Source organism: Poecilia formosa, unplaced genomic scaffold, assembly GCF_000485575.1.
Source record: "Poecilia formosa unplaced genomic scaffold, Poecilia_formosa-5.1.2 Scaffold60, whole genome shotgun sequence".
NCBI classification, from domain to species: Eukaryota; Metazoa; Chordata; class Actinopteri; order Cyprinodontiformes; family Poeciliidae; genus Poecilia; species Poecilia formosa.
The window spans coordinates 567,315-592,982 of record NW_006799999.1 but is presented as its reverse complement, the minus strand read 5'-3'; the positions used below and the strand labels follow the sequence as shown (position 1 = coordinate 592,982).

The 25,668-nt window shown below is 39.1% G+C and overlaps 1 protein-coding gene across 3 annotated transcripts in view; it reads left to right on the top strand.

The window, feature by feature from the left end:
* acsf3 (acyl-CoA synthetase family member 3) overlaps window positions 1-23,554 on the top strand; it is a 32,309-nt gene extending 8,755 nt beyond the window's left edge. For 2 of the 3 annotated variants that reach the window (XM_016672423.1, XM_016672422.1), the window contains exons 5-11: window positions 1,619-1,764; window positions 2,851-2,868; window positions 5,805-5,902; window positions 6,955-7,081; window positions 17,956-18,090; window positions 18,564-18,675; window positions 22,118-23,554. In XM_016672423.1, the coding sequence (XP_016527909.1) occupies window positions 1,619-1,764; window positions 2,851-2,868; window positions 5,805-5,902; window positions 6,955-7,081; window positions 17,956-18,090; window positions 18,564-18,675; window positions 22,118-22,232 (751 nt within the window). In that variant the 3' untranslated portion in view covers window positions 22,233-23,554. The remainder of the gene's footprint in view (window positions 1-1,618; window positions 1,765-2,850; window positions 2,869-5,804; window positions 5,903-6,954; window positions 7,082-17,955; window positions 18,091-18,563; window positions 18,676-22,117) is intronic. The other variant, XM_007553896.2, reaches the window with a different exon arrangement.
* The last annotated feature ends 2,114 nt before the right edge of the window (window positions 23,555-25,668 follow it).

Here is a 25,668-nt window from a genome sequence, read left to right as displayed (position 1 = left end):
ATAATTTATCTGTGTCAGAATTAGCTACAAACTAAATATTGTGCTTGTCCATGAAGACAAAATTGTTTGTTTTCCTGTGGTCTCACCAAGTTTTTAAATTTTTTTTGGCTAATTGATCGTAAGCCTATCAGTGACTGAAAGGTCAATGTCCCATCCACAGTGTCTGAGTGCCCTCAAGTGGTCAATTAGTTATTTTGTAGTTAATCAGAAAAAGGTTGGACTGCCCTTGGCATGTCAGCCACTCCAAGCATTCAGCAGGCAGAGATGACTGAATCTTCACTGGTGCAGACTGGGTGTCTGCATAGCATAGCGAAGGAATAAATAATGCTGCTACTGGTTTGTTGTTGAAATATTTGTTTCCCCCATTTTATATCCAGTTAACTTGCAAAAGTGTAATTAAAGTTTTTTGTGATCTGTATCTCTCTGTATTATATTCCGTTTGCAGTCTGTGTTTTTTTTGTTTTTTTGTTTTTTTTCACATTTGTAAAAATGTATTTTAGGAAAACACCAAAAATAAGTTTGTCCTATTTTTACTTGAATTTAAGATTCAATATATTTCCAAAACATTTCTGTTTTATTCAACATTTATTTTTACACTCTTCCACTGTTTTTGGCTTAGTATTTGTGAATGGTACTGGGTTACAGTCAGTTTTTTCTTTAAATCTATTATAAATGAATATGGTTCAACATCCATCGTAGAAAAATTATCTTAGTGTATTTTGCTAATCTTTTTTGGGAGACAATCATGTCTCTCCAACTCCGTGTGATGTAAACAGAAATATGCAATATTGTGAAGTTTGTTGTTTAAGAGAATAATCTGTAGACTATTAAAGACTATTAAAATAATACGGTAGCCTATCAGACTAATAAAACCACTAAAGTCGTCTTCTTCAGTATCAGAACTCAACAGACTCTCACACACTTCTTTAGGCTCTCTTTTGTTGTCGCTCTCAATGTCACTTTCATCTCGGGGCAACTTCGCCCGTTAGCTTGTGCTGTCCTCTTCATCACACAGCAGTCCAGTCTTTCCAAACCTGTTGGTAAAACGTTTTAGATTAGCCGTATCGCAGTATTCAAAGCATGTGGGAAAAGTAGCGGCTTGTTGTCCAGATATTACAGTGGTACGCCCAGGATTGAGTCAAAGTTTGTCATCTTTTTTAACTTCTTAGATACTTGAGCTGATTTAGTTTTGGTTGATTTACTGCACAGTAAGGATGACATTTTGTCATTAATTGGTGCTTCCAATTAATTTAAGGGTTGTAAAGTTCCTTAAACTGTTTCAATGAGCCTTCATCAAAACAGCTGCTGCAGGCACATCGACAGACACTGGGAATGAAGGGGAAACAATTATTTGTATACTGTTACCCTTATGCTGCATGTGTAGCACACGCTATTAGCTTCTGTACTACGACTCTTTTTATTAAATCCATAGTGCATCCATACTGTTTGGTTATTATTATTTTTTTTAGTGGTTGTGTTGTTTCTACTGATTTCGTTTTATTTTATTGCCTTTCTGCTGACAATATTTTATTCCTTGTCCTGCTGTAATTTATATGTCTTTCCCCCTGAGAAATTGATAGCTTTATTTGGAGGTTTCTGTTTTTTTCCCCTCTATCAGATTGATGGTTTCAGGCTCAGCTGCTCTGCCTCTGCCCACCCTGCAGCGCTGGGAGGAGATCACAGGACACATGCTGCTGGAACGCTACGGCATGACCGAGATCGGCATGGCACTGTCCAACCCTCTGAAGGGCCCGCGGATCGCAGGTACGGAGGCTCGGTTGCGTCCAAATTGCTCTTTTAATTAAATTTTTTTTTTAGACGTGCAAAGTTCCTCGAATACTTGCATTTGTAGTTTTGGAAATTCATTCATAAAAAATTTAAAGTGTAGAGGATTGTTTATGTCTTCTTCTTTACTGTTGAACAAATTGTCTTCAGAAAATTTAAAGGGTTCTAGAAATAAAAGTCAAGAATTAGTCAAAAAAAAAAAAGAGAGAAAAGTTTAGAAGGAGTTTTACCATAATGTGAGATAGTTTAACCTTTGAATGGGTGGGCTCGCTTGTTGAGGAATCTTTAACTCAACATTCATGTTCATGGAAATGATTGATCATTAAATGAAATTATTTAAACCTCATTAAGTTTTACTTCCAAATAAGTAGGATTTTTTTCATTCATGTCTGCCTGTGACAAACCAAAATGTTTACATTTGTCCTACTTAATTCCCATATGTTCACATTATGTCCAAGAAAAGTTTTAAATGTTGAACATTTCCAAAATTCCAGTAAATGTTCAGCCTCTTAGCAACCTCAGAGGAAAGTGTGATCACAGTAGAAGTGCTATGTAAATGTATAACTTCAATTGCTTCTGTAGAGGTAAGAGTGTTGAATGAGTGATGATTTGTTATGTACCCACCACTGTTGTCATTCGGCTGCTGCACTCTCTGAAACCGTCTGTATTTCAGCTATTCAGGAATCAATTCTTTAGCCATAACAACATTAATCCTAAGGAGAAAATGCGATCGGTGCTCCCTAATAAGACATCGCCTCACAGACTACCAGTTGTACGTTGCGTTTGCGTGCAGAAGCGGGTTCGTCTCATGCCACTCCGTTCGATGTCGTTAAATTTTTAAGAATCCTTCCTCGAGCATTTCTGCTTTGTGTGTTTTGTTTATCACGAGCAGTTTTCTCTGTTGTCATGTCAGGTAAAAACCCCTCAATCCCAACTTCGCCTCCCTCACTCTCACAAACAAAAGCTAGGTCTAAAAATGAGGTCAGACTCGTGTTGTTTGCTTTCTTCCCCTGCCTTCACCTGTCATCCTCTCTTCTTCTCCTTCCCCGCCGTCTCCATCCCCAGTCAACAACTATTGTACAGGTAAAGCTAATTAGCTTGCAAGTGGATTGGGTAATCCTCTGTCTGCTCCCTTGTTGTGGTTTTGTTTTGTTTATTTGTTTATTGGTTGTTTGGCAAAAACTGAGCAGGCTGTTTGATTCCTCTCAGGTGATTATTAGGGATGTCTTTAAGAAGTCTGCGGTTGTATTGATGTTTCGCCGCCTCGGTTGTGTGTGTGTGTGTGTGTGTGTGTGCGTGTGTGTGTGCGTGCAGGAATGAGCTTGTGCCTGTTTCAGTCGGTGTGTTCCCGTTTCATCTTTAAGTAGGTTAAAACAGATCAATAGCGACCACAGGAACCACTCTTCCAAGAGGAGTGAGCCGAAGCCGTCCTCTCCCTCATCCTAACACCTGCTTTACTTTCTTTTTTTTATGCACACAACCAACCATGTGAAACATAACAAAAATGCACTTTATTTACAGAAATTTATAAATTAATTTCCACGTATTTAAATCATCAGACTGGCCTAAATTTCCTGCACATTTGTGCCGTTTTAAAGCCTGTTAACAATAGTTCTGCTTTCTAGGTCATGTTTCCCTTGTCGAGATGTAAACATGCAGGATTATTTCATACTCGTTCGATCCATCTTCTGTACTTCTGTATTATCTAACTCTGCTGCCCCTTTCTTCTTATTATTTTATTTTATTTTTTTTACATTTTTTTGCTCTAATTTTGGTTTTCTGTCCCTTTTTTTTTGGTCCTCTAATCTCCACAACACAATTTCACATCAAACTCATGTTCATTAGCTTGGTAATGGATGGTGGCTGAAGAACATGACAGCTAATATAAAGACAACAAGAAGCAGATGAAGAAATGTGGTTCTACGTAGCAGTATTTATGAGTAGGATGAACATTTTTCTTCAGCACAACTAACTCTGGAATAAGTTATAAAAAATCTCTCGTCAAACTTCCCATTAATCTTTGCTTTAAACATAACTAGATTGTAGATCAACCTAGTTATGTTTGATGGTTATGTAGTGAGCGTGCATTGGTTTTCAATATTTGTTTCATTGTCGTCTAAGAGACCATGATGTCTCTTCAATGTCTCTTTATCTGCTAGTGTTTGTAGAATAGCAGTGGAGTAAAAAGCTAAGACCAAACTCTCTGCCAGACATAAATCAGTGGCAAGATTTTTATTTTCAAAAAAGTTTCTTTTTTTCAGTGGTTTTATTTATATTTTGCCTAATATCTAAAATAAACTCAATCTTGTTAAAGTTAAAAAAAAAAGGGCAGGACAGGACTAAAAGAGACATTCAAGTAAAAAGTAAAGCTGTTCAGTTGATAACAGATCCAGTTGTGGAGAGTGGGGAGGTTATACATTTATTTTGCTTTTATTTATTTTTTTTTAAATACCCCTTCTTTGCAGCGAAAGGGTACTTGGGTCCCTTTCATGGGAAGGCATCCTTGCAGTTTGATCTTTTTAATTTCAATGTTTTATTTAGGATTCTCTAAAAGCGTAATTTGACTTTTGGACAGCATTTGCCACTGATGAACAATTTCAGCTGCAAAAGTGTAGAAACATTTGTTAGGAGACAGTGAAACTATTGCGCAAAACAGCTTGTTTTGTTACACATCTCTCCAGTTGCTGAAACGGTGATGCAACTGTGTCGATCTCTACTTTATTCTGTCAGACCATCTGACCTCCTATTTTCTTAGTTTTAGACATTGCAGCAGGTGAAAAACAGAGACTGCGGTTTGTGTTTTTGTGAAACTTCATATAGATCGATAAGCAAACATCCACATGTAACAACAGACTCAACAAGAATGAAAATAATATGCTTGAATTTGTAAGTTTCTGATATAAAGGATTAAGCTTCATCCTGAAAAATATTGGGTTTATATCATTTGTTGACAGTCTGACCTCCATCATGTATAATAATTATTAAACCAACTTACATTTTAGGACTTAATTAACTTAACATCCATTTTTCCCGAGCTTTAAACGCTGTTTGGACTAAGACTTTGTCAGATTCGGTTCGCCTGACCTCATGACTCGGACTCGTTAATGACCCTGGTAATCCATTGGAAGTGGTCTGGTTACTTTTGTGCTCAGTGGGTTCTCGTATTGATCCATTCAACTCCAGTCCCTCATTCAGGACCTGAATTGATTAGATCAATATGAAGTGAGAAACTCATTCTGTAATCAGGACCTGAGCTGCTCTTCATTTGGAGAGCCGTTGTCTCTGGAATCGTGTCGCGGCCCAAGGCGATGAGCTCGAACACACTCATCTTAACAAACGGACGGAGAACAGCGCCAAGACCTTTCTGGTTCACTCGCTGATATAATTACTTAACTTTAAAGGTCACATTTGCAAACACACAAGGTTGGAAAATGCAGGCGATGTCAGTGAATCTGGGAACAGATAATATTTCACGCATTTGTACACAGTTTTTACAGCAGGCTATTGTGTTTGTTTGCTTGTCTAATCGGAGTCGTTTTTGCAGTTGTTCTTCGGTGAAAGAGCCTGTCAGGCACTCAGCAGTAGTTAAGACTGAAGGAATAAATTGCGCTGTGCAGCCAGATGCTTTTTTCAGAAGAAAATAAGTGCAACCCAAGACAAATGTCCCAACTGTTCTATTATTTTAGCTTTTCTTGATGTTGTTAAAGAGGGAAAAAAAAAGCTGCATCAGGCATGGGCAAGAAATTCCCATTACTGTCAAAGTGAGCTGGCTTGTGTTGACTGAGACGAATTGCTTCCAGTTTTACAAGCTCAGCAAACCTTTTAGTGACCAGTTATGCCCAGAGGATGGAGGTTAATGTCATCTTGGAGGAGCAGACTGCCTGCTACTTGAGAAATGCTTAACTGAAGGTTGTCAGTGAACACTTTGTCATTTATTCTCCCTTTTGTGTTTTTTTTTTAAAGAAAAAAAAAATCATATTCTTTTTGTTTTTGCATGCTTTTTGTTTCAACGTTGACAGGAGCTGTTGGGCTGCCTCTTCCAGATGTAGAGGTTCGAATTGTCATGAATAACACAACCAACACCATGATTGCTGAAGGGAATCACAAAGAGACTCGGGTAAATCAATATCAGTCGTTATAATGAAGCAATCCATCCACAGACAGGTTTTAAAAGAAAAGTATTCTAACGCGACATTAAAGGCTTTTCAGGAATCTGTATATGTACAGATTATGTGTAGCGGCACCACATATACTAGACAGGAGGAATAGCACATCACTCTAACTTTAAAACATTTATGGCAAATAAAAATAAGGTATGGTTTACATGGAGGCAGGATTTTTTTTTTTATGCTTTTCCTCATTTTAGAAAAAAAAATTAATGTAGTGATACTCTATGTGTCTAACTCGAATTTGACTTTAATGCTTTTGTGTTGCACATGAAAAATCACTAAGCAAAGCACGGACAACCTTAAAACCAACTTACAAAGTAGTAATAAAACTAAAGAGTATGTAAATGCGTTTTAATCATTAAACTGTAAAAAAAAAAAAAATCAACTGAAAGCTTGTTAGAAGGTCCTTCAACATTTCAAAGATATTCAGAAAAAAAGTAATAAAGGCAACTTTTTTTTCTTTTTTTAAGGTTGCATCAATCAATTAAATCATTTGACAGCTTCTCGTTTTTTATTCTAAATAAATAAATATTCTAGCAGCTCTTTGGTAGAAGTTGCACTTTTGAATCCCTCTAAAATATTACAAGATATTACAACATTATTTCCATGTATCAAAGCAAACACCCTTATTTTGACATGACAGAAGCACAGACACCTTCACTTTCTGTACAACCAGAATTTAACCAGCTCATCTGTTATTCTTTCTCCTTTCTGTGGTGGAGTTATTTAAATCCAAGGTGATGTCTGCTCATCTAATGATCTGTTTTCAGCTGCCACTGTTCAAAGCAACACCAGAAAGCTTGCTGGTAACTTGGCTTTTGGACTGCAAGTTATTCTAAAAAACACTTGCACTGCTAAAGAGAAACACTACTCTCTAGCTTGAAAAGGAGGTTGGATTATATGACAGCCTCAGACAGATTATTAAACTTGTTTAAGACACTCTCTGGTCCATTCAAACATTTATTTTTCTCCTCTTTTCTCTGTTTTGAATATGTCACAGATACGTCCGGGCCTTGAGGGGAAAGAGGGCGAGCTGCTGGTGCGAGGTCCGTCTGTTTTTAAGGAGTACTGGAACCGGCCTCAGGAGACCAGAGAGGCTTTTACTGATGACGGCTGGTTCAAAACAGGTACCAAACCGTCTTCCCCCTTCCTATGCCATACTTCCTTATCATTATGCTCATTCACACACACACTCTGGGGAAAAAAAAGGGGATTACATACTTCTAACAATTGCAGCTAACATGATCTGTGCAGTCGGAGCAATTCACTGCAGGAGGAGAGACGGAGGAGCTTTTAACTCATGTCGCAGGCTGGACTTTCATTTGAGACACGTAAAAACCAGGAGAGCAGTTCAGGTGGTAAACACACACATTAGGCTTGTGTGAATGGTGTGTGTGCTCACATTTTAGGGCACTATGAGGGAGTGATAAATGGAGTATGTGTGTTTTTGGCGCTACAGGGCATTTTTCCTCCTAAGTGGCTGTGACTGCTCTGGGTCTTCAGGAACCAAGTAGAGCTCTCTGCCTCGACTTTTTTCCCCCCTCCCTTCTATTATGTGTGTGGTAGCATAGAGAGAAGCTGTCATCCGAGGCTTTTCCTCCCTGCAGGCCACCACTTCTGTCTTCGGCCCCGAAAAGGAGCCGTGTTTCACTGCAAAGCCACTTAGAGACATGCTTTAACCTGGCACAGGAAGGATTTGTGGGGTGCAGGGGGTCGAGAAGGGCAGGTGCAAGTGGAATTCTTACAGACGGAGTCATTTTTGAGCTCGGAGATGTGGCTGCCGGGCATTTTCGAAAGAGCCTCGCACGAAGACGGAGGAGGCGGAGTCAGACGGGACGGAGACTGGGGTGGCGGTGGGAAGGCAGCGCGAAAGGATGGAGTGATTGAGAGCAGAGCAGGGCCAGGCAGTCGGGAGAGAAGGGCAAAGTGTATTTAATTGGCTTTGCAGGCTGGAAGGACAGAGATCCAGAGCACAGCACGTTGCTGTCACACTCCATTACAGCCAGCGGCCACATAATGAGAGCCACTGCAATCAGCTCCCCACAGACCGGTCCCTCAAGCCACACCACCACAGACACTGTGTGGACCGCTCTGTAGGAAGCTATCTGACATCTTCCTTAGCCACCCAGCTCCTACAGCCTCATCATACGCACACACACACACACACACACACACACACACACACACACATGGCTTTATGAAGTAGGAGGAATGCTTAAGCATTCAAGGTTCAAGGAGAATGCTTTTTTTTGCCTCTTATGCTCTGATTTGTGAGTTAAAGCACTCACAAGCCTCACATCCTTTCACTTAATTTCAAAGTTTAAAAGCGAGTAACCGAGCTTGAGATCTGTTTTATGATTACCATCCAAAAGCAACGCGAGGATTCAGATGCGAAGACGCCGGCGTGTCTCGGGGGGGCAAAACAGTTTTTGGCTTCGCAGCTGTGTGAAGTAAAACAAAGATCACTTTATGAAGAGTCACGTTTAATAATCTACAGCTGTAGTGGTTGTTTTATTGATGGGAAAATATCAACACATCTGTTACACAGAGAAATGTGTACAAAATATATATTGTAAAAAATATATATATATTGTAATTTTGTTTAGCTTTGAATTCATATTACTGTTAAAAAAATTAAATAAAATGGTTGGAAAGAAATGGTGCCTTGCAAAAGTATTCATATCCATTGAACTCTAGGGATTTTTTTTCTGAGTCAGTAGTTTGTTCAGTTATATTTTCCCACTTGAGAAGTTTATCGGGGTTATACCTTCTTTGTGTGAGTATTTGGAGAGGGAAGCATTTCAGACAATATGAACTGTCTTTCTTTGCTTCTTGTCACCCCTCACTACCTCATACCTTTTACCCTTACACCTCTTTCTTACACCTCCTTTCAAACTTGACACTTGCAGACTGGAGCTTGAACTTGAGAATTCACTTGATCTTTTATTACCCTCACATATGTAAAGTTAGAGAGGATGTCTCTGACTTTTTCAACATCCTCCTTGGTGATCTGTGAATGGATGGGTGCTGATTTGTATGGTTTTGACTTAAAATTAGGGTGGTAATGACTTCTTATGGTGAAATGTAACATTTGTTGTCTATTTGAAGGCTATTTCACAAAGTCCTGTCCAGGTATCATCACCATGAAGAATGAAACTACGAAGCGACTTTCACATATTTTTTTGTGACAGGATTTTGGTTACCACGTAGAACATAATTTATTGTGCCTGAGTAATGAAGACAATATTGTTGCAGGTTAGCCATAAAGTTAGCATCTAATTTGTTGGATCCAAATTGATTGTAAACTAAAATTTATTTTGCCAATGAAGATAAAACAGTTATGTTTTCAACATAAGAGCCATGTAGGCTCCTGCTTGGAAACTTAGTAGTGCTTGGAGAGCTCTAGCCTGAGTCTACATTGATCTCTGATTGTTTAAAACAATGTTTTTCAGGTTTACGAAATCTTTATTCTATACGTAAGAAACACAAAAAACAGAATCCAAACTGCATACTTATACAGGCATGAAAGTTTTTTTTTTCTCTTTTTTAAGTCCAGTAATTTTTGGTCATGAGAGTTTGATGTATTGATGCACTGCTACGCTTCAAGTATCACTGTGAACACAAAACAATATAATTAACAAACTAATGGCATTTAAAACAACAATTATAGTATATCCCACATATGCATGGGAAACATTAAACATTGCTATGATTTGAAATGTGATAATCAGTTTTGCGAAAGCTGGTTGGCGTTAAACCGTTTCTTTAAAAATACGTTTAAATTAACTCTAAATGTCCAGCTCCGTTACACTCACCGGGACTGCAACTTAAAACTGAGTTTCTCTGAGCCAGAAGAGCAAAGACGGCTTGAACTCTTTCATTGACGAGGATGTCGGCGCTGTGTGGCTGGCACAAAGTAAAAGATAAAGTCTGACAAGAGCGTAGGGCTGACAAGGTGAATAAAAAGCCGGGGTAAACAAGACGGCAGAAGAACAGCGCGGCCAGAGCGTGGGACTTCAGATCAATACGTTCTCAGCCGGTCAGAGGCGTCTTCTTTAGAGTCAGCAGGTGCTGCGTGCATGATTGGCAGCTCTATAGGGAAGCTGTCACCTGGCTGCTCTCCTTCCACTCATCTTCACAAACATCTTTGAGTCTATCGATCGATCTCCTCATTTTTTTTTTAACTCTCCTTTTGTGCTCCACTCTAGATTCTGTCCACTGACCACAGCTTAAAATCAGTCGATTAGAAATGGGGAAAGCTTTCGTTATGTGGTTGGCAACAGCAGAAGCGACCGGGCGGCAAAGCAAAAAAAATTAAAGAGATGCTTTAAGTTTGGCTCTAGCTGGAGCCGGTAGAAAGTTTTGTGTTTCAGTGATAAATTAAGAGGACTGTTTGAGGAAGGGAGCGAGGAAGAAGTTGAGCTTTGGGGGCTTGACTATTAGCCAGGCCTTATCTGAGGTCTCATTTAATTAACTAAGAGAGACTCAGGCTCAAGGGCAGAAATGTTAACAAGAGGGTTAATCTTTGTCACTTTACCTCAGTTTCACACTCCTAATTGCTTATTCCAACAGAACCTATTAATCTGAGCCATCTGGATCCTGTAAGAGCTGGAATTAGAATATATTTAGGTTTATCTACCCGACTAATGTTATGTGCATGCTGAATGTTGATGCGGAGGTTCATATTTTAGGGACGTCGGAGTTTTGAAAAGTGTAATATATCACTGGTTTTCAAGGTTCACTCTTTGCAAAAAGACAGAGGTCTGTGCCTAAGTCTGGCAATATGGCTGAAGTCGATGACAGTAATAATTGATAATTTTTTTGTTTGAAATGTCTAAAATACTGGCAAACTAGCTACGACCTTACCTCTTTTTTTAAATCCACAATTTCCTTTTGAGCTCTTGGACTCATTTTCTTATTTCGCTCTCCCCTTTTCCTTGCCGTCATTCTTCCCAAAGATGTCACATTTCACCTTGAGTCGCACTGCATCCTCTAATGTTTGAGCTCCCAGTGGGGGTTTATTCAACATCCAGCACCCCCCACCAACATCACCGGCAGCATTGTTCACACCAGCTCTCCCTATAACTTTTACTGCAAAGACGTCAACACATGGTGATCCATGTTTTATTAAAACCACTCGATGGTAAATCTAGTTAAACATCACCCCACGTCAGCCTCTGAACTTCAGTGACTATTGTTGCGACTTTATTCATCAGGCCTCAACGAAGAGACTGAAAAGTGTCTTTATTAAAAAAAGAAAGCTTACAGATTTGTCATCTCAGAGCTCCGGCATCACAACACTCTCCTTCTTTCTCCGTCTCCCGACTGAGATCGGGTTTGTGTGATTGAGTCCAGAGTCGCTGCATGCAAACTGCAGTTAAATAGTTTCCTTGATGAACATGCAGATCTGAGACGCGCATCAATCCTCAAGTTAAGTCTGTTATCTGCTGCTGGGAAGGCAACCCCGGCAATGGGTCTAATCAGAAACATTAACATAAAGCAATTCGAGCTCCTTTAATTTCATTATATTAAACAAATTAGATCACTCATCCGAGTGCAAAGTGCCTTCTTGTATGATATTAATTACTAAAAAAGGAGCTGTGACAAAAGTTAAGGATGATGAATAATGTCAGTGCTGAGATTTCACTGCCTGGCTGTCTGTTATTTATCCTCATTAACTTCTCCATCTCGGCATCAGGCTTTAATGTGGAACATTAATATTCATATATGCAAAGTGTTTATGATCTGAGAAGAAGCATGGCTCACATTTAGACCTCTAACATCTTTGCTCAGATAAGTGCACTGTTCCCAAAGCGAGGGCCCAGCTTTTGCTTGCTCACTTATATCTCTAAATGCTGCAGGACTAAGACTCAACTTGTCTGTCCGTGCAAAAAGATGCTTTATTTTCTCTTGCAGGTCACAAGCTTGCAGCTAATAATGTTGTAATCTTGTGTTGATGCTTTAAAGCCATGCATTCAGTACATCAAATTAGCTACTGTGTACTATAATGCAGCTTTAGGAGAGATTACTGCCTGAATAGTTGCGTAAATGTGATTTTTTTTTTTATCTTGGATTTCTGTCTTTCATAACTTTGCATTACTATCAAAAAAGATGCTCCACATTGTCATATGTGATTAGAATTTTAATACGAGTTGGACCAAAGCTCTGACAGACTAAATGTAGAAAAAGTGAAGAACATAAAACATTGATGTATTTCACTAATTTATCTGTTTAGTCTTTTAAATCTTTTTTCAGTGAGAAATGAGATGGAATGTGACCATCGACATGTTTTAATCCCATCACACAAACAATGTACTAGATAAATAGAGGCTGCAAGCAGAACAGTCTGACTAACAAACACTTGTTTCTGTGTGTTTATTAAAAAAAAAAAAAGCTGATCTGAAGCTCTTCGGTGGCCGGTGTCCTGACAGCTCCGCAAGTGTTTTGTGAATTTTTAGTTGCGTCTGTCCTGTGCGGACACCTGCAGCAGAATAACGCCAGCAGGCTGAAATGTTTTTGTTGTGTTGGCCTTTGTCAGATGTCACCCTCTGCCCTTTACTTCCAGACTCTTTTTGACAAAGAAACTCAAGTTGTCTAGGCTGTTTCTGTGTTTGTGTGTCATTTTAAATGAGTTGGGTGTAAGCATCCACAAAATGCCATTTCCCACTCCAGTTCAGATGGTTTAAAAAAAAAAAAAAGTTGTTTGGAAAGGTTTGAAGGTATTGAATTTTTTTTCCTTTTGAGTGTCTTGTTAAATCTTTGTTTTCGTTTTTAGAAGTAACAAAAACTGCAAACCCGGTGTGGAGCCCCATCTTTTCTCTCCTGGCAGCAACAACTGTTGTGATTAGCGGTGTAATTATACACGTGTTCGTACCAAAAACATCTCTGGGTACATGTCTATACCATGTCAGCATGTGCATCCAACAAATACAGCGTTGTTTTAAATCTGAACAAATGCAGAATGTTTATTGGTGGAAATAAATGTGTAATGCAATGTTTTGCAGTTTTAAAAAGCGACGCCTAAACAAAACAAAGATGATTCCCTGCAATTGTTAAAACTTTACTCTTTGGGAACATTGAGTTTGACTGAACCAAATATTTAACCCTGCAGACATATTTTTCAACAGTAAAGATGTAAATACAGTTGCTCCTGATGCGTTGACCTGAATTACTCACCTGAAACATCAAGCTGAATGTAAACATCAGGCACTGCAGAAAAATCAGCTTGAGTCAAAATTCAGCTGACTGCAGCGTTCAAAGAGTCCTAAAGGCTGCACAGCACACGAGGTTCAACAACACACTGTTAGAGACTAGTCCCTCTGAATGGTGGGGAATACCCAGTTGCATTTTCATGGTGCATTCAAGTACATCTCGTGCACTGGATTGTTTAATTATTAAAAAGAGAATTCCACGTGATTTATTTTTCACTGTTTATGTTCAGAGAAGATTTTAAATGTCAACACACAGATCACCTTTAAGTTGTAAATCACACTAACCACACTTCTTGTGGCTTTTGTGATTTAGTAAAAAAATATATAATTTTAAGATATATATATATATACACATTATATCTTAATGTGGGATTTTCTTTTTACACAAGTTACGTTCCTATGAAGTTTTTTCAGTGGAAGATTTTTGCCGACTGGAATAAAAGATTAGGGGGTTTTTTACGCTTTTTTACACACCTTTACCAGGCTGCCAATTTACATGGAGGGCTGTTAAAATAACTAGAATTAGTTTTCATTGGAAAATGAAAGAATTGCATTTCATAAATGTAATATACCAAACATGTTATATTAAAACATTAGATGGAGATTATATCAGTGTTGTAAAATTGTGAGGAAGAAATCTGTAAATTAAATAAATCACAAGAGATAATCAGACAAAAGCTGTTTTCAATCAATATTAAATCACAGAAAGATTGGACCAAAACAACAAGAAAAGTGTTCAGACTTACAAATTCTGAAGACAGATTTAATTTACTATAAAATGTTTTTTTTTTTTGTTTTTTTTTACGGCAATATGATATTTTTAAATTTAAGAAATTTTCTTCACAGCTGTCTCATACTCTGTCCTTGGAAAAACAAATCACATTTCTAATTTTTTATACTAACTTTTATTCAGTCTTTTTTTTTTTTGTTTGGATTATTTTTCAAGAATGTGAGGCGTGCACTCAATTTAGATTTTTCATAAAGTTCAACAGTATGAAGGTCACTTGTTTTTGTCAAAAACTCCCTAGTTGTTAATAGAGCTTTTTTTTTTCCTTTTACAAATGTGAGCTACTCTTGTCTTGCGCAAAACAAAAATCATGACTTGAAGTAATTCGACAGCAGATTTGTTGCCGTTTTGGTCAAACCCAAACTGAAGACGTGTCTCACGGAGGGGGCTGAATTTCTCTGCTCTCTGAAAGACGTCGGAAAGATTTTTTCCGTGCTCCTCAGTTAAATTCTTGATCTGTTTTTATTTCTTTATTTTCTCCACACTATGCGCCTTTGCTTTCTTTAATGCCTCAGAATGAGATGAAAGCCCAGTGCAATTAGGCTTCTTATCGTTTTAATTAAGAAAGCCATTCGGCCATATCTGCCTCAGACGCCATAACACATAATGGCAGACTCTCTGAAGCCTGAAGTGGTGATTGTGTGCGTGTGTGTGTGTGTGTGTGAGTACGTCGTGTGTGTGTGTGTGTACGTCCCTGTAACACAGTTCCCAAAAATCTCTTTCCCGTTCTTCTTTTTCTTTTATCAGTCTGCGTTCTCCAATCGCTTTTCCCACTTGTATGTTTCTCCAAACATCTTTTGCTCCTTCCCTCCACTCAAAGAGACAAGGTCAAAGAGTCTTGTATTAGTACTTCAAACTCATTGCAGTTCTGTTGTCTTCATGTCTTTCGCTCACCCATTTTGTCCAGGATTACATCAAAAATGCCTTTTTCTTTCCTTTAAACCAAGCGTATGTATATCTTTCTTATTGATGTTTTCTCTTTTACACAAAACGGTTTATCATTGTACATATGTGCTGATCATTTTCCTAGATCTGTTTGCATAAAATGAGAGCTACATAAGCTCAGCACAATGGATTAAATGATTCTTGTGCTTTTCTTTTTTATTTTACCCCTCATCCAAAGGAAGGGAGCGACTGTAACTACCCTGATTGTGGCGTTAACACCCAGCCGGCTCCTCCCTTCTTCTCCCATCCTCCCTCTCTTTCCCCAGCCTATCGGTGTGAGGCAGTGGTCTGTGAAGAAATTCCCAATATCTAAATTTACACACTGTATCAATCTTGTTTAATAGACTGGAAAGCTTATAGCCGCCGTGGCAAGCCGGCAGAGAGGGCAGTGGTGATAAATTGTCGGTGTGCTAGCGACAGCCGCCTGTGATGTATAATGAAATATTTATGATTTATCCCAGCTAATAAACTGAAATGAAGTGCATGATGTATGGGAACAGATGGGCCCTGTATTGATGTTGAGGTGGAGCAGCGAGAGGGGCGCGGAGGGAAAGAGGAGATAGGAAGACAGAGGTGTGAGAGACGTTTGAGATGTAGAAAGGTAAAAATGAAGGGTAAGAATGAGACTAAAAGAAGGAAATAAATGTCTGCGCGTGAGAGAGAGGGAGGGTCAGACGCCGGAGCGTGAGAAACTGAAAACGCGCTGCTTTATACAGCAAGACGGATAGAGACATGTAAGCTAAATACTAATAGGATAAACCTGCAATGACACCAAACAGAGAGTGCAGATAAAACGCTGTATTATTCCTACATGCTTCATTCCCTTATTGGCTCAATATGTCAATGTTAGACTGCCAAGAACTGGTATACTCCATTGAAGAAAAAAAAAAAAAAAAAACTTGATTCCTATAAGGCTAGAGGGAAAAAATGGTATTGTATTGTAAGTTGATTATGGAAGAAATAGGTTGCTTTCATTTTTCAAAGGTATTTAAGCCTTTCAAAAAGCACAGCTATAGAAAGAAAATTACCATATCACATCTTGTTTGCTTCTAATGAAAATTAAGATGTTAATCTAGAGATCATTCTGCTTTGAGGCTTTTTATGAAATTCATAGCAAAAACAAAAGGAACATCAAGCACATCCTTATCTGGCTTATTACATCGCTATAAGACTCAATTAGACTTTCTGTAAGATTGCTTCCCCACAATTTGATCCTGAAAACTACTTTAGAATGCAAGGCAAGTAATTCTGGAGGGGGGAAAAAAAGCTATTTTGGGTTGTGTTCACGGATCCATCCATCTTAATATCTTCTTATTGGAGACACTGAGATGACTGTTCAGAAGGGAAACCAGGACAGCAGCAACACATTTCAGCCTTTTTAAAGGGACCTCAAGTTGTATAAAATGTGCGTATGTTGTAGTTCCAGGTGTTTCCAGGAGTATCCTCCAAAGTCTGGCAAACTTTCAAAAACCTTTCCTTTTCTTGTCTAAAGCACATTCTCTGATTTTCCTCGATGTGAGGAAGCTTTGGCTCCAAACTGAGCTCCCTCTGAATGATGAAGATGTTTCTTATCTAAGCAAAGCTGTGATACTCCAGATGGAAATCTTTTTGCACTTGTTCTTTTGTCCATGGTCCATAACTCTTGAACTTTGATTGACCAATAAATTCAGATCACAACAGACCAAACTGGTTTTATTCCATCACATCTAAACAAGACATTTGAACTCCTCCATTTCAGGCAAAGACCAAAGTTTTAATAAATCAGATTTTTTTTATTTTTTTTGGTCAGGGTATAAAACAAGCTTTTTTAACAGACCACCAACCACACCTATGCATTTTATAAATCGACAAATCTGTCCCACTATCATTGAGCTCAAGTAAATCTCAGTGTTTTGGGAGCAATAAAATAAAATGCATCAGCTGTCGGTGCAAACAAAAGCAAACGTTTGTTCAAATGAATATATATATATATATATGTCACCTAAAAATCTAAAATTTAGTCCGTTGCAGCAAGTATTGCATCTAAGCAGATTTTTCCGATTGCGGTATTGCACGCGTTGATGTTGCCATGACAATGCATTGTTCAGCTTTCGACATGGGTTTAGGCTTAGCAGAAGGAAACGGTGTTTGGACTTGGACTCCTTTGTTCTCCGCCCGGCGTTCAGCTGCAGCTTCGGGTGGATGGCGACTCTTCAGACCGGTTCTTAACTCCGACACTCTGCTTATCTCCACCACCGTGTCTCGATCACATCCATCCTCCTGGTACCAGCTGTCCTGAAAGTAACACCTGTAATAACCTAAAAGGACATCTTCCCATTCCATCTTTTTTTTTCCCCATCACCACCTCTGTCCATTTTTCTCTCCTTTTCTCGCTCTCCACTCATCCATACTGACCCACTTCCTCCTCTCGTTTTCCCCAGACCCAGCTGCGTCCCTTATCCCCACATACTTTACTCCGCTACACCTGGCCCCCAGACACCTATGTGTGTGTGCATCTGGAGGATGTCTGGAGGATCTTAAACACTCATCCATTTGCTGCATTCTGACTGTCTCTGCCTCACACACACATAACCACACACTTCCTTACCCAAAGACACAAATCTCTGGCTTTCTTTGTGTTATTTGTGTTATTCACATGTGCTGCTCCGTTTTTTTTGTTTTTTTTTTTAGTATATTTTTACTGAGACTTCTCCCTGAGTCAAATAATTCCTTGTGTTTAATGAAGCCAGAAGCTGCTAAAAGTGTAAACACTGTTGACCTGTTTTAAGCACAACCAGAATATAAGTGTTACTATGGCATGGAAATCTATGTTTGAGTAAAAAGATTTAATTTTGAACTTGAATCTTTTTCCTGTGCCAAAAATATATACAGCAAAATTACATCTCTTTAAATCGATCTTCCCGTCTTTCTACGGGAAGACCGATTCTTCCCGTAGAAGACGCGATCTTCTACGGGAAGATCGATCTACGGGATCGACTTCTCTGAGCAAATGATTGGCTGCAATCATTTCCGTTACTTTCATTGTGCCACGCCGTGTCTTTTTGCATTTCTGTTTCAGGAGACACGGCAGTCTACAAAGATGGCGTCTACTGGATCTTGGGCCGCAGCAGCGTCGACATCATCAAGAGTGGTGGCTATAAGATCAGCGCCCTCGAAGTGGAGCGACACCTACTGGCTCATCCAGACATCGTTGGTAAGTACTGTGCAAACTTTTGTTGAAAGCAATTGTTTTGTTGTTTTTATTAATTCTGAATTACTCAATGCACACTGTTGGTCAGCTGGCTGAAAGGTTTCCCTACTATTTATCTCTTTATTAAAGTAACTCTGTTTAAAAGTAACAGTTTATCTTTCTCACGTTACCTGAGCAGATAGCTTCACTAATCACCTGGTTAATATCAGCTGGGTACCTGATTTTACTCAGTTCCTAAAAGTACAAGTTATATTGATGGGACTTATGAAAGTAGTTATCGAGCAAAATGTTTTTTGATTATTTGATTATTAAGATCTGCATTTTTTTTTCTTTAAGAAAATGTAATTTCATAAACTTAGATGGCCAGTGCAATTTATATTTAATTTGTCAAACTTCTTATTTTTAGATTTTGTAAACAAATTAATTAATTCAGCAATTACTTCATTAACATATTTCTGTTTGTTTTTGTGACTTAGATGTGGCTGTGATTGGCGCTAAAGATGCTACGTGGGGTCAAAAGGTCACGGCCGTGGTGCAGCTGCAGAAAGGCCGGAGTTTAACTCTACCAGAATTAAAGACCTGGGCAAGGTAATGTCAAGTTTCCAGATTTTTTTTCATCTATGCAGACTTTCAGAGTCACAATAAATATATGATTCATTTAGATGATGACCTTTTCAGGCAATGGGGTTATATACTCTTTTTTTTTTTGTCAAATGAAAAAAAAAAAGAGTATATTTTTGGCACAGGAAATGAAACAAGCTTTCATGCACAAACATCAGAAGATCTTTTTCAATCTGAGTAATACCGATTAAACACAAAAATTATCAATGAGGTCAAAACATAACCGTTTAAAATAATGTCATTATACAAATCTTCACAAGTTCAATTTAGTAAAATGATTTAGAGAGCTTTGGCCATAGTCACATTGTTCTAGCTCTACCAACTACGGCAGTATTGTAGTCAGTAACAGCTACAACAGAGTTGTATTTGAAAAATTGAGATTTTTTTTTGTGCTTGACTGAGAAACAACATGTGTGGCTTGTTTTATCAAAAAACTGGTAAAAAATAAAATGAAGAAACAAAGAAATGGAAGGTTTTTTTTTTTTTACATGTAAATGGTGAGCTATGTTTGGGAAAAAAACTGATTAAAAAAGTCAAACTAACAAATTTGTCTCTGGTTATTAAGCTCTAAGGCTCAAACCTGGATTAAACAAGTATGACAGTACATTTTACATTAGCGTATTTGTTTTACTATCAATAATATACTTTAATATATGGCAAGCAAAAAAAAATGCTCTAGCCATGATTCACATTTTCATGCTCCATATTCCAATATTTACTAATTATAGGTTAATATATCTGGAGGGGAGGAACAAAATAAGTAAAGTGGAAGTTGTTTTTGCGCTCAAAGTCTAGAAAGTTTACCACCTGCGCTCTTTCACACTGTGGCCACAGTTTGACTCAGACTCGCACCACCAGAGGAGCCTGTGACCCAAATAACTTCTGACCAATCCATCATCCTAAGCCTGCAACAGCAACAGACCACCACATCCCACTATCACAGAGGTGTGTTTTTATTTGATACTGCGCTGTTATTCATGGAAGCCAAACAGAAACCGCTAATGCAGAGAAGTCCAGCTCTCGGATTCCCTCTCACTGACCCCGAAGTTCTCTCGTTAATTGAAAAATTTGTGCAAGAATAAGAAGCCGCAGTCGGATTAATAAGGAGAAAGAAGAGAAAAAAAGAGGAAGATAAGCAAACAGAGGATTGCTGTGGATGTCAAACATTTCCTCCTCCTTTTCTGAATGTCAGTGGAGTTTGTTTTGTCTGAAGCTGATTGTAGTTTCCACACAAACGCTGTGATTTTTTTTTTAATCTTTTCTATCAATTTCATCATCTTCACTTCTGGATGATCAGATTATTGTTACAGTGAAAAGAAATGATGGTAAGAATTATTCATTCTGGTATAATGGAGTTACATGTTTTTTGTTGATGATGTTTGCATATCATTGGGATTGTTCCTTTTAATGTTTGAACTGTTTTCCAGTTGTTGGCCCCAAGTGATCAACAATAATTGGTGTGCTACATTTTTTTTAAATTATTAAATGTTATCAGTGTGTATAGTTTAGTCTCACATGTGCACCAGCGGACCAGCAGCGCTTTGAAGAAATCGCATGCCCTGCCATGAAGTAGGGGGTAAATTTGACATATTTGCCAAAATGTTTTGCGAATAAGAATAAAAAAAAATAACAAAAGTTCTTCATTTGTAATAAACCTGTTTCGCCCTGATGCTACAAAATGAAATCTTTGAAAGTGGAATGCCTTCAGAAGTCACCTATTTAGTAGAGTCCATTTGTGCGTAATTAATATCTTAACAGAAGTACAGCTGTTGTATGAAGGACTCAGAAGTTTATTAGAGAACATAAGAGAGCAAACCACACCAAGAAGACAGCAGACAGGAGGGGAGTAAAGTAGTGGAGACAGGTCACAGCAGGGTTAGGTTATATACTAAATCCTAGACATACACCTGAGCTGTACAGCTCCTCCAAAGATCAGGTGGACCTTTTGGTCTTTGCTCTGAAAAATGCTGACCTTCCCTGCCTCGTCTGGTTTCCATTTCTGTTACAGAGTACGTATCAAATTAATCCCTGTCCTTAAAATTCTGCACACAAATGCACCAATATAATAATGTTGGGGTATTGTCTGTGATTTCTTTGTTTTCAAAATTGAAATCATTCTTATATTTGTAATTACAGCAAACAGTAAACGATTTAGTCACCTGACCTTTTTGATAAAGACAATTCTGGTTTGTGAGTGTATGCAGCAATAGACTTATAGCAAAAAAAAGCAACAAAAAAAAAACTTTAAAAAAATGTATTATTTTTCTAACCACTCATATTTTCGTTAAGAAAAATGCCATAAATTTCCTCTCCGTACAGGAATCCCGTCGGTGACATTCCCTGTAGGACCTCAGGTTTGTCCAGGCTTGACGGCTCCATACAGAGTCACGATGTTAGAATGTTAGATCCCGCTGCTCCAGTCTGGTAGATTAGCACCGCTGCCGGTGACCCAGGTTGACACGTTCGGGGCTGAACTGCAAACATACGCATGGCGCAGCGTTCACAGCCGGGGGGGTGTCCTGCCAGCGGAGCCACAGTGCCAACACGTTGCCGAGTCGAGAGTGTGGAGGAAACGGAGGCAGATAAAATGAGACATAAACAAGGAGACGGATGCTCACTCTTCAGTGCCCTGGCTTCAGCTGTCACTCTGAATCTGAATCACACCCACTGTGCTCTGTGCTGCCGTGCACACACACACACACACGCACACACTCACACACTCACGCAGGGTGCCCGGAAGAAATTGGTGACATGAGCGAGCCATGTTACGGAGACGCGTATGCATGCACATTTACCCAGACTCTCCTCCCTGAGTCAGACAGACGGAGACATCTGCTGAAAGGAGTGTTTGATGGCAGCCGTATGACTCATTATGTTCACTCGCACAGCAGCAGCACACACAATAACACGCAAACAAACAAACTAGGTTAGAAGATAATAAAAACTGCTCCAGGCTTAAAGACTCGACGCAACAGCCAACCAGTGAAAACCGAAAAATAAAACACTTTTAATTATCGCAGCCTTCTGTTTTTCTCTTTATTATTTGCCGAGTTGTTTTTTTTTGTGTTTTTTTTTCATCTCATTTTGATTATGTTGCTTTGTATGAAGGGAATTGTCTGTGTCTGGAAGGGAATTGGGGATATTAAGGCAGAGAGCTGCAGAGCGCATGAAGGACGTTTCTTTCCTTATCTCAACTACTCTGCCATGGGGCAAGCCTTTGTTTTGGCAATTGTTTTTATTTTTGTGTTGTTGTTTTGATGTTGCATTAGTGTGCGCCCTCACCCGTTTGCATTGGCATATTTGTCAGCCTTGTGTTCCTTATAACTGTTTATTCTTTTGTTATTTTTTTTTTGTGCATTTTTTCCCCCCTAAACAGTCATCTGTGTGTAAAGCGTCTTGTTTATTGCAGGGAGCACATGGCGCCCTACATCATCCCGACAGGCCTGGTGTTGGTGGAGGAAATGCCGAGGAATCAGATGGGGAAAGTCAACAAGAAGGACCTCCTGCGACACTTTTCCCCGTGACTGGACGGCTTTGACGTCTGTGAAAGCGTGGGTGTTTCTTCAAGTGCGCATCTCTTCCAAGATATTCCTTCCAGATCAGACAGACGTTTCACGCTAATGTAGTGAAAGGAAACAGAACAATGGTTGATATTCGCTGGAAACCAATCACAGCTCCCAGAACTTGCCATGGAGATACATCTGGTCTTGTTTCTCACAACTAGTACAGTTGCTTTGATGAAGCAGAATAAAGTCACTCCATGATGAGGGTAGTGTGTTAAAAGTTGGTTTGCAATTCGGAAAGAAAGAAGAAGTATTCAAATCTGTTTCCAAATATGCGTGTTGTGTGACAAGAGGTTTTCCAAAATACTATTTGAATCCTCTTCATTTGCCAGTTCTCTAAACTGGTTCTGAAAAGGGTGTAAAATTGCAAAAACCTAAGCAAACACTTTCATTCTTTAACTTTTTCACATTTTGTGAAACACCAACATATTTAATTGGAATATGGCGAGTGAGCACCATTCTCCATTTGCTCTGACGTTTTAGGTGAAGAGCCATGTCGATGTTCAAAGAACGGATCGAGCATTACTCTGTGACATGTTTCAACCTCCAGATGTTTTCTAACCTAACTTTCAACTTCACAGCTTTCTCCTGCTGTGCTCCATGGTCTTCATGATGATGGTTGTTCACTAATGTCACTTTTTTAGATTTTCTCTCTCCACTTCACAATGATGAATCTCTGTCAATCTACTGGATTTAGATCCCATTAAGATGGGATCTAAATCCAAAAATATTCTAGTTGTAATGTGTCAAAATGAGAAAAAGTTGATGAGATATGAAAACCTTTCTAAGTGGTTTAATTTAAGCAGAAGCTACATTGTTAATTTTTAACACACTACCTTTCCATCATAGAGGTATTGCTGCATTCAATAACATGAACCCCTATAAATCTTTAGTGTTTACACAGAACATTTTGCGTTGGATTCATAACACATGGCAGTGTGAAACTTTATAGGATGAACTTTTGGGATCGAAGTTTTATGTAGAAAAAATATTTTTGCTTTACTTGCAATAGCTCTTAAAAAAAAAAGATAAATTTAATGTAAAGGAAGAAAAGTTGAGAAGAAATGAATGACGGCAGTCGGCACTGTTGTAGGATTCGCTGCTCTTGAAGCCATCATGATTTTATCAAGATGATACGGTGCTACACACAAATAAATTAACAACAGATAATTTTGTTATTGATTAGAAAAACATACTTTGTCTTTGTAAAATGAAAATAGATTGATTCACTTGAATATCTGTACATAAAACACACGTGGTAAATAAAAATTTTTGGAAGTGTATCTAAAGTTACCAACCTTTTTTTTTTTTACAAGTCTGCCTCCTCTGCATGCTGTTACACTGGTTTCCTCAATGTGTGTGTGTAGGTGTGTGTGCGTGTGTGTGTGTGTATGTGTGTGTGTATAAATTTGGCTACACAGGTGTGATGAGAGCTCGAAAACAACTTCTGCAGCAAGGCAAAACACCACAGCTGGATGCCCCGCACTCCATCTGACTAACCCTCTCACCCCGCTCGCTCTCCTCGCCTCTCATCCTTTCTCTTCTCAATTTATCCAATACTTCGCCTCTTCTGTCTTCATCACAAGTCACAGCAGATTGTTGCAGCGCACGGATCACCTCGGCTGCCAGACTCCCTCTGAATGAGCCGTGGCACGCTGCCAGAGTAGACTTTGTGTGTGTGTGTGTGTGAGGAAATGACAGAAACTGGAGAGAGTGGAGAAAGAACTCTAAACCAGAATGAAGCGATAACGAGAGAAAGTTGGTAGGAGGGGAGGGACAGAAAGGGACGGAAAAGACTCATGGAGTTTTCAGTAAGTGATGCAAAGTGAAGTTGGTGACGAAGTAGAAAAAGAAATCAGGCTGAGGTAAACAGTCATGTCATGATGAATGGGCAGAGAGCTGAAGATGGAAAGATATAGAAGTGCAACCCCCAGCTGATGCGGCCTCCTGTCCGCACACACACACACACGCACACACACATGCTCGTCCGCCCACAGCCACCAGAGACCTGATTAAGAGAGCAGTGCTATCGATCTGTGGGCTGGCAGGATAGGATGGATGAGCAGTCAGAGGACAGCTCCAATGCACCTCGGGTTCCCCACCTTGCAAGACGCTCAGGTCCTCGACCGGAGCCACCGGAAGGAGGCCTGGGTATGCAGAAACATCTCGTGCGTGTTTGAAGGTTGTGCTGAGGAGGTTTTTCAAAATCAAGGAGGAGCGGAGCGGGGGCTTCAGACAGTCGACGGGTACTGCTCTTGTACCCTTGAACTGCCTTCACCTCTCCTTTTTGTCTCCTCAACACACATTCAACCACCTTCTGCCTTTGTTCGCTGGAGCGTAGTGTAAGAGGTTGTCTACAGATGGCTGCTTATTGGGCTCTAGGGTCCTGGAGGGTGGGGCCTGTGGGGATGCGGGCGAGGTTGTTTAGGACAGAGAGACGGAGAGAGAGTGTCAATGGAGTGGCAAAAGGTTTTTCAAAAATGTTTACAAAGATTCGGAAAGAGAGTTTGAGTCTTTGTGGTTGTGTTTTCACATCGCATGCAACCCTGCCTCCAAGGTCTGAACAGTGATCGTGTCCCATCAAAGGCTGCAAACTGAGTGAGTTTTTCATTCACACACTGTAAAAACACAAAATCTCACCAACTATTTTTGGTCTAGTACAAATATCTTAGAGCACTTGAAATAAGATAAAGCTACCTCATAGGAAACTTTTCTGCACAATATAGGAGCTTGCTTGTTTTAAGTAAATAAAATCTTAAAAGTACTAGTTCCACTGGCAGATTAATTCTCTTATAAGACGTTTTCCCGTCTTATAAATTAAATAATTTGCCAGTGGAACTAGTAATTTTTCATACATACTAAGGAATTATTGACTTAAAACAAGTCCTTGTATCTTGCTGAAAAGTTACTTGTATGTTAGTTTTTAGAAACTAGATCAAAAATACTTGGTGAGATTTTGTGCATTTTTTTGTGTCTGCGGTTTTCCTCTGAGGAAGAAAAACTACAGAGAGCCTTCATAGATGTTATGAAGGATGAAGAGGATTTGGTGCTCAGTTGAGGGAGACGATCAGCTGTAGAGAACTCTAAAAACAAAAGCTCACAGAAGATCTTGTAATCTTGTAAATCTTTTCAATCCTGGCTTCTTCTATTCAAATTTACTGAGTATCGCAGTAAATGTTTCCCAAACAGATTTTCCATGTTGTGAAGTTAAAGTCGCTTCCAAACCTTTGGCCTATAGTGTACAATGTACAAAGCATTTTTAAAACATGCTCATATTGCCACTGTTTGTAGAGCCTGATTCACAATGCAGCGAGGTCAGCAGTGTAGCGGCGCGCTCTCTGAGGATTTGGACGTATATTTTATGTTATTTTGACACACATCCTCTCACTGTAACTCC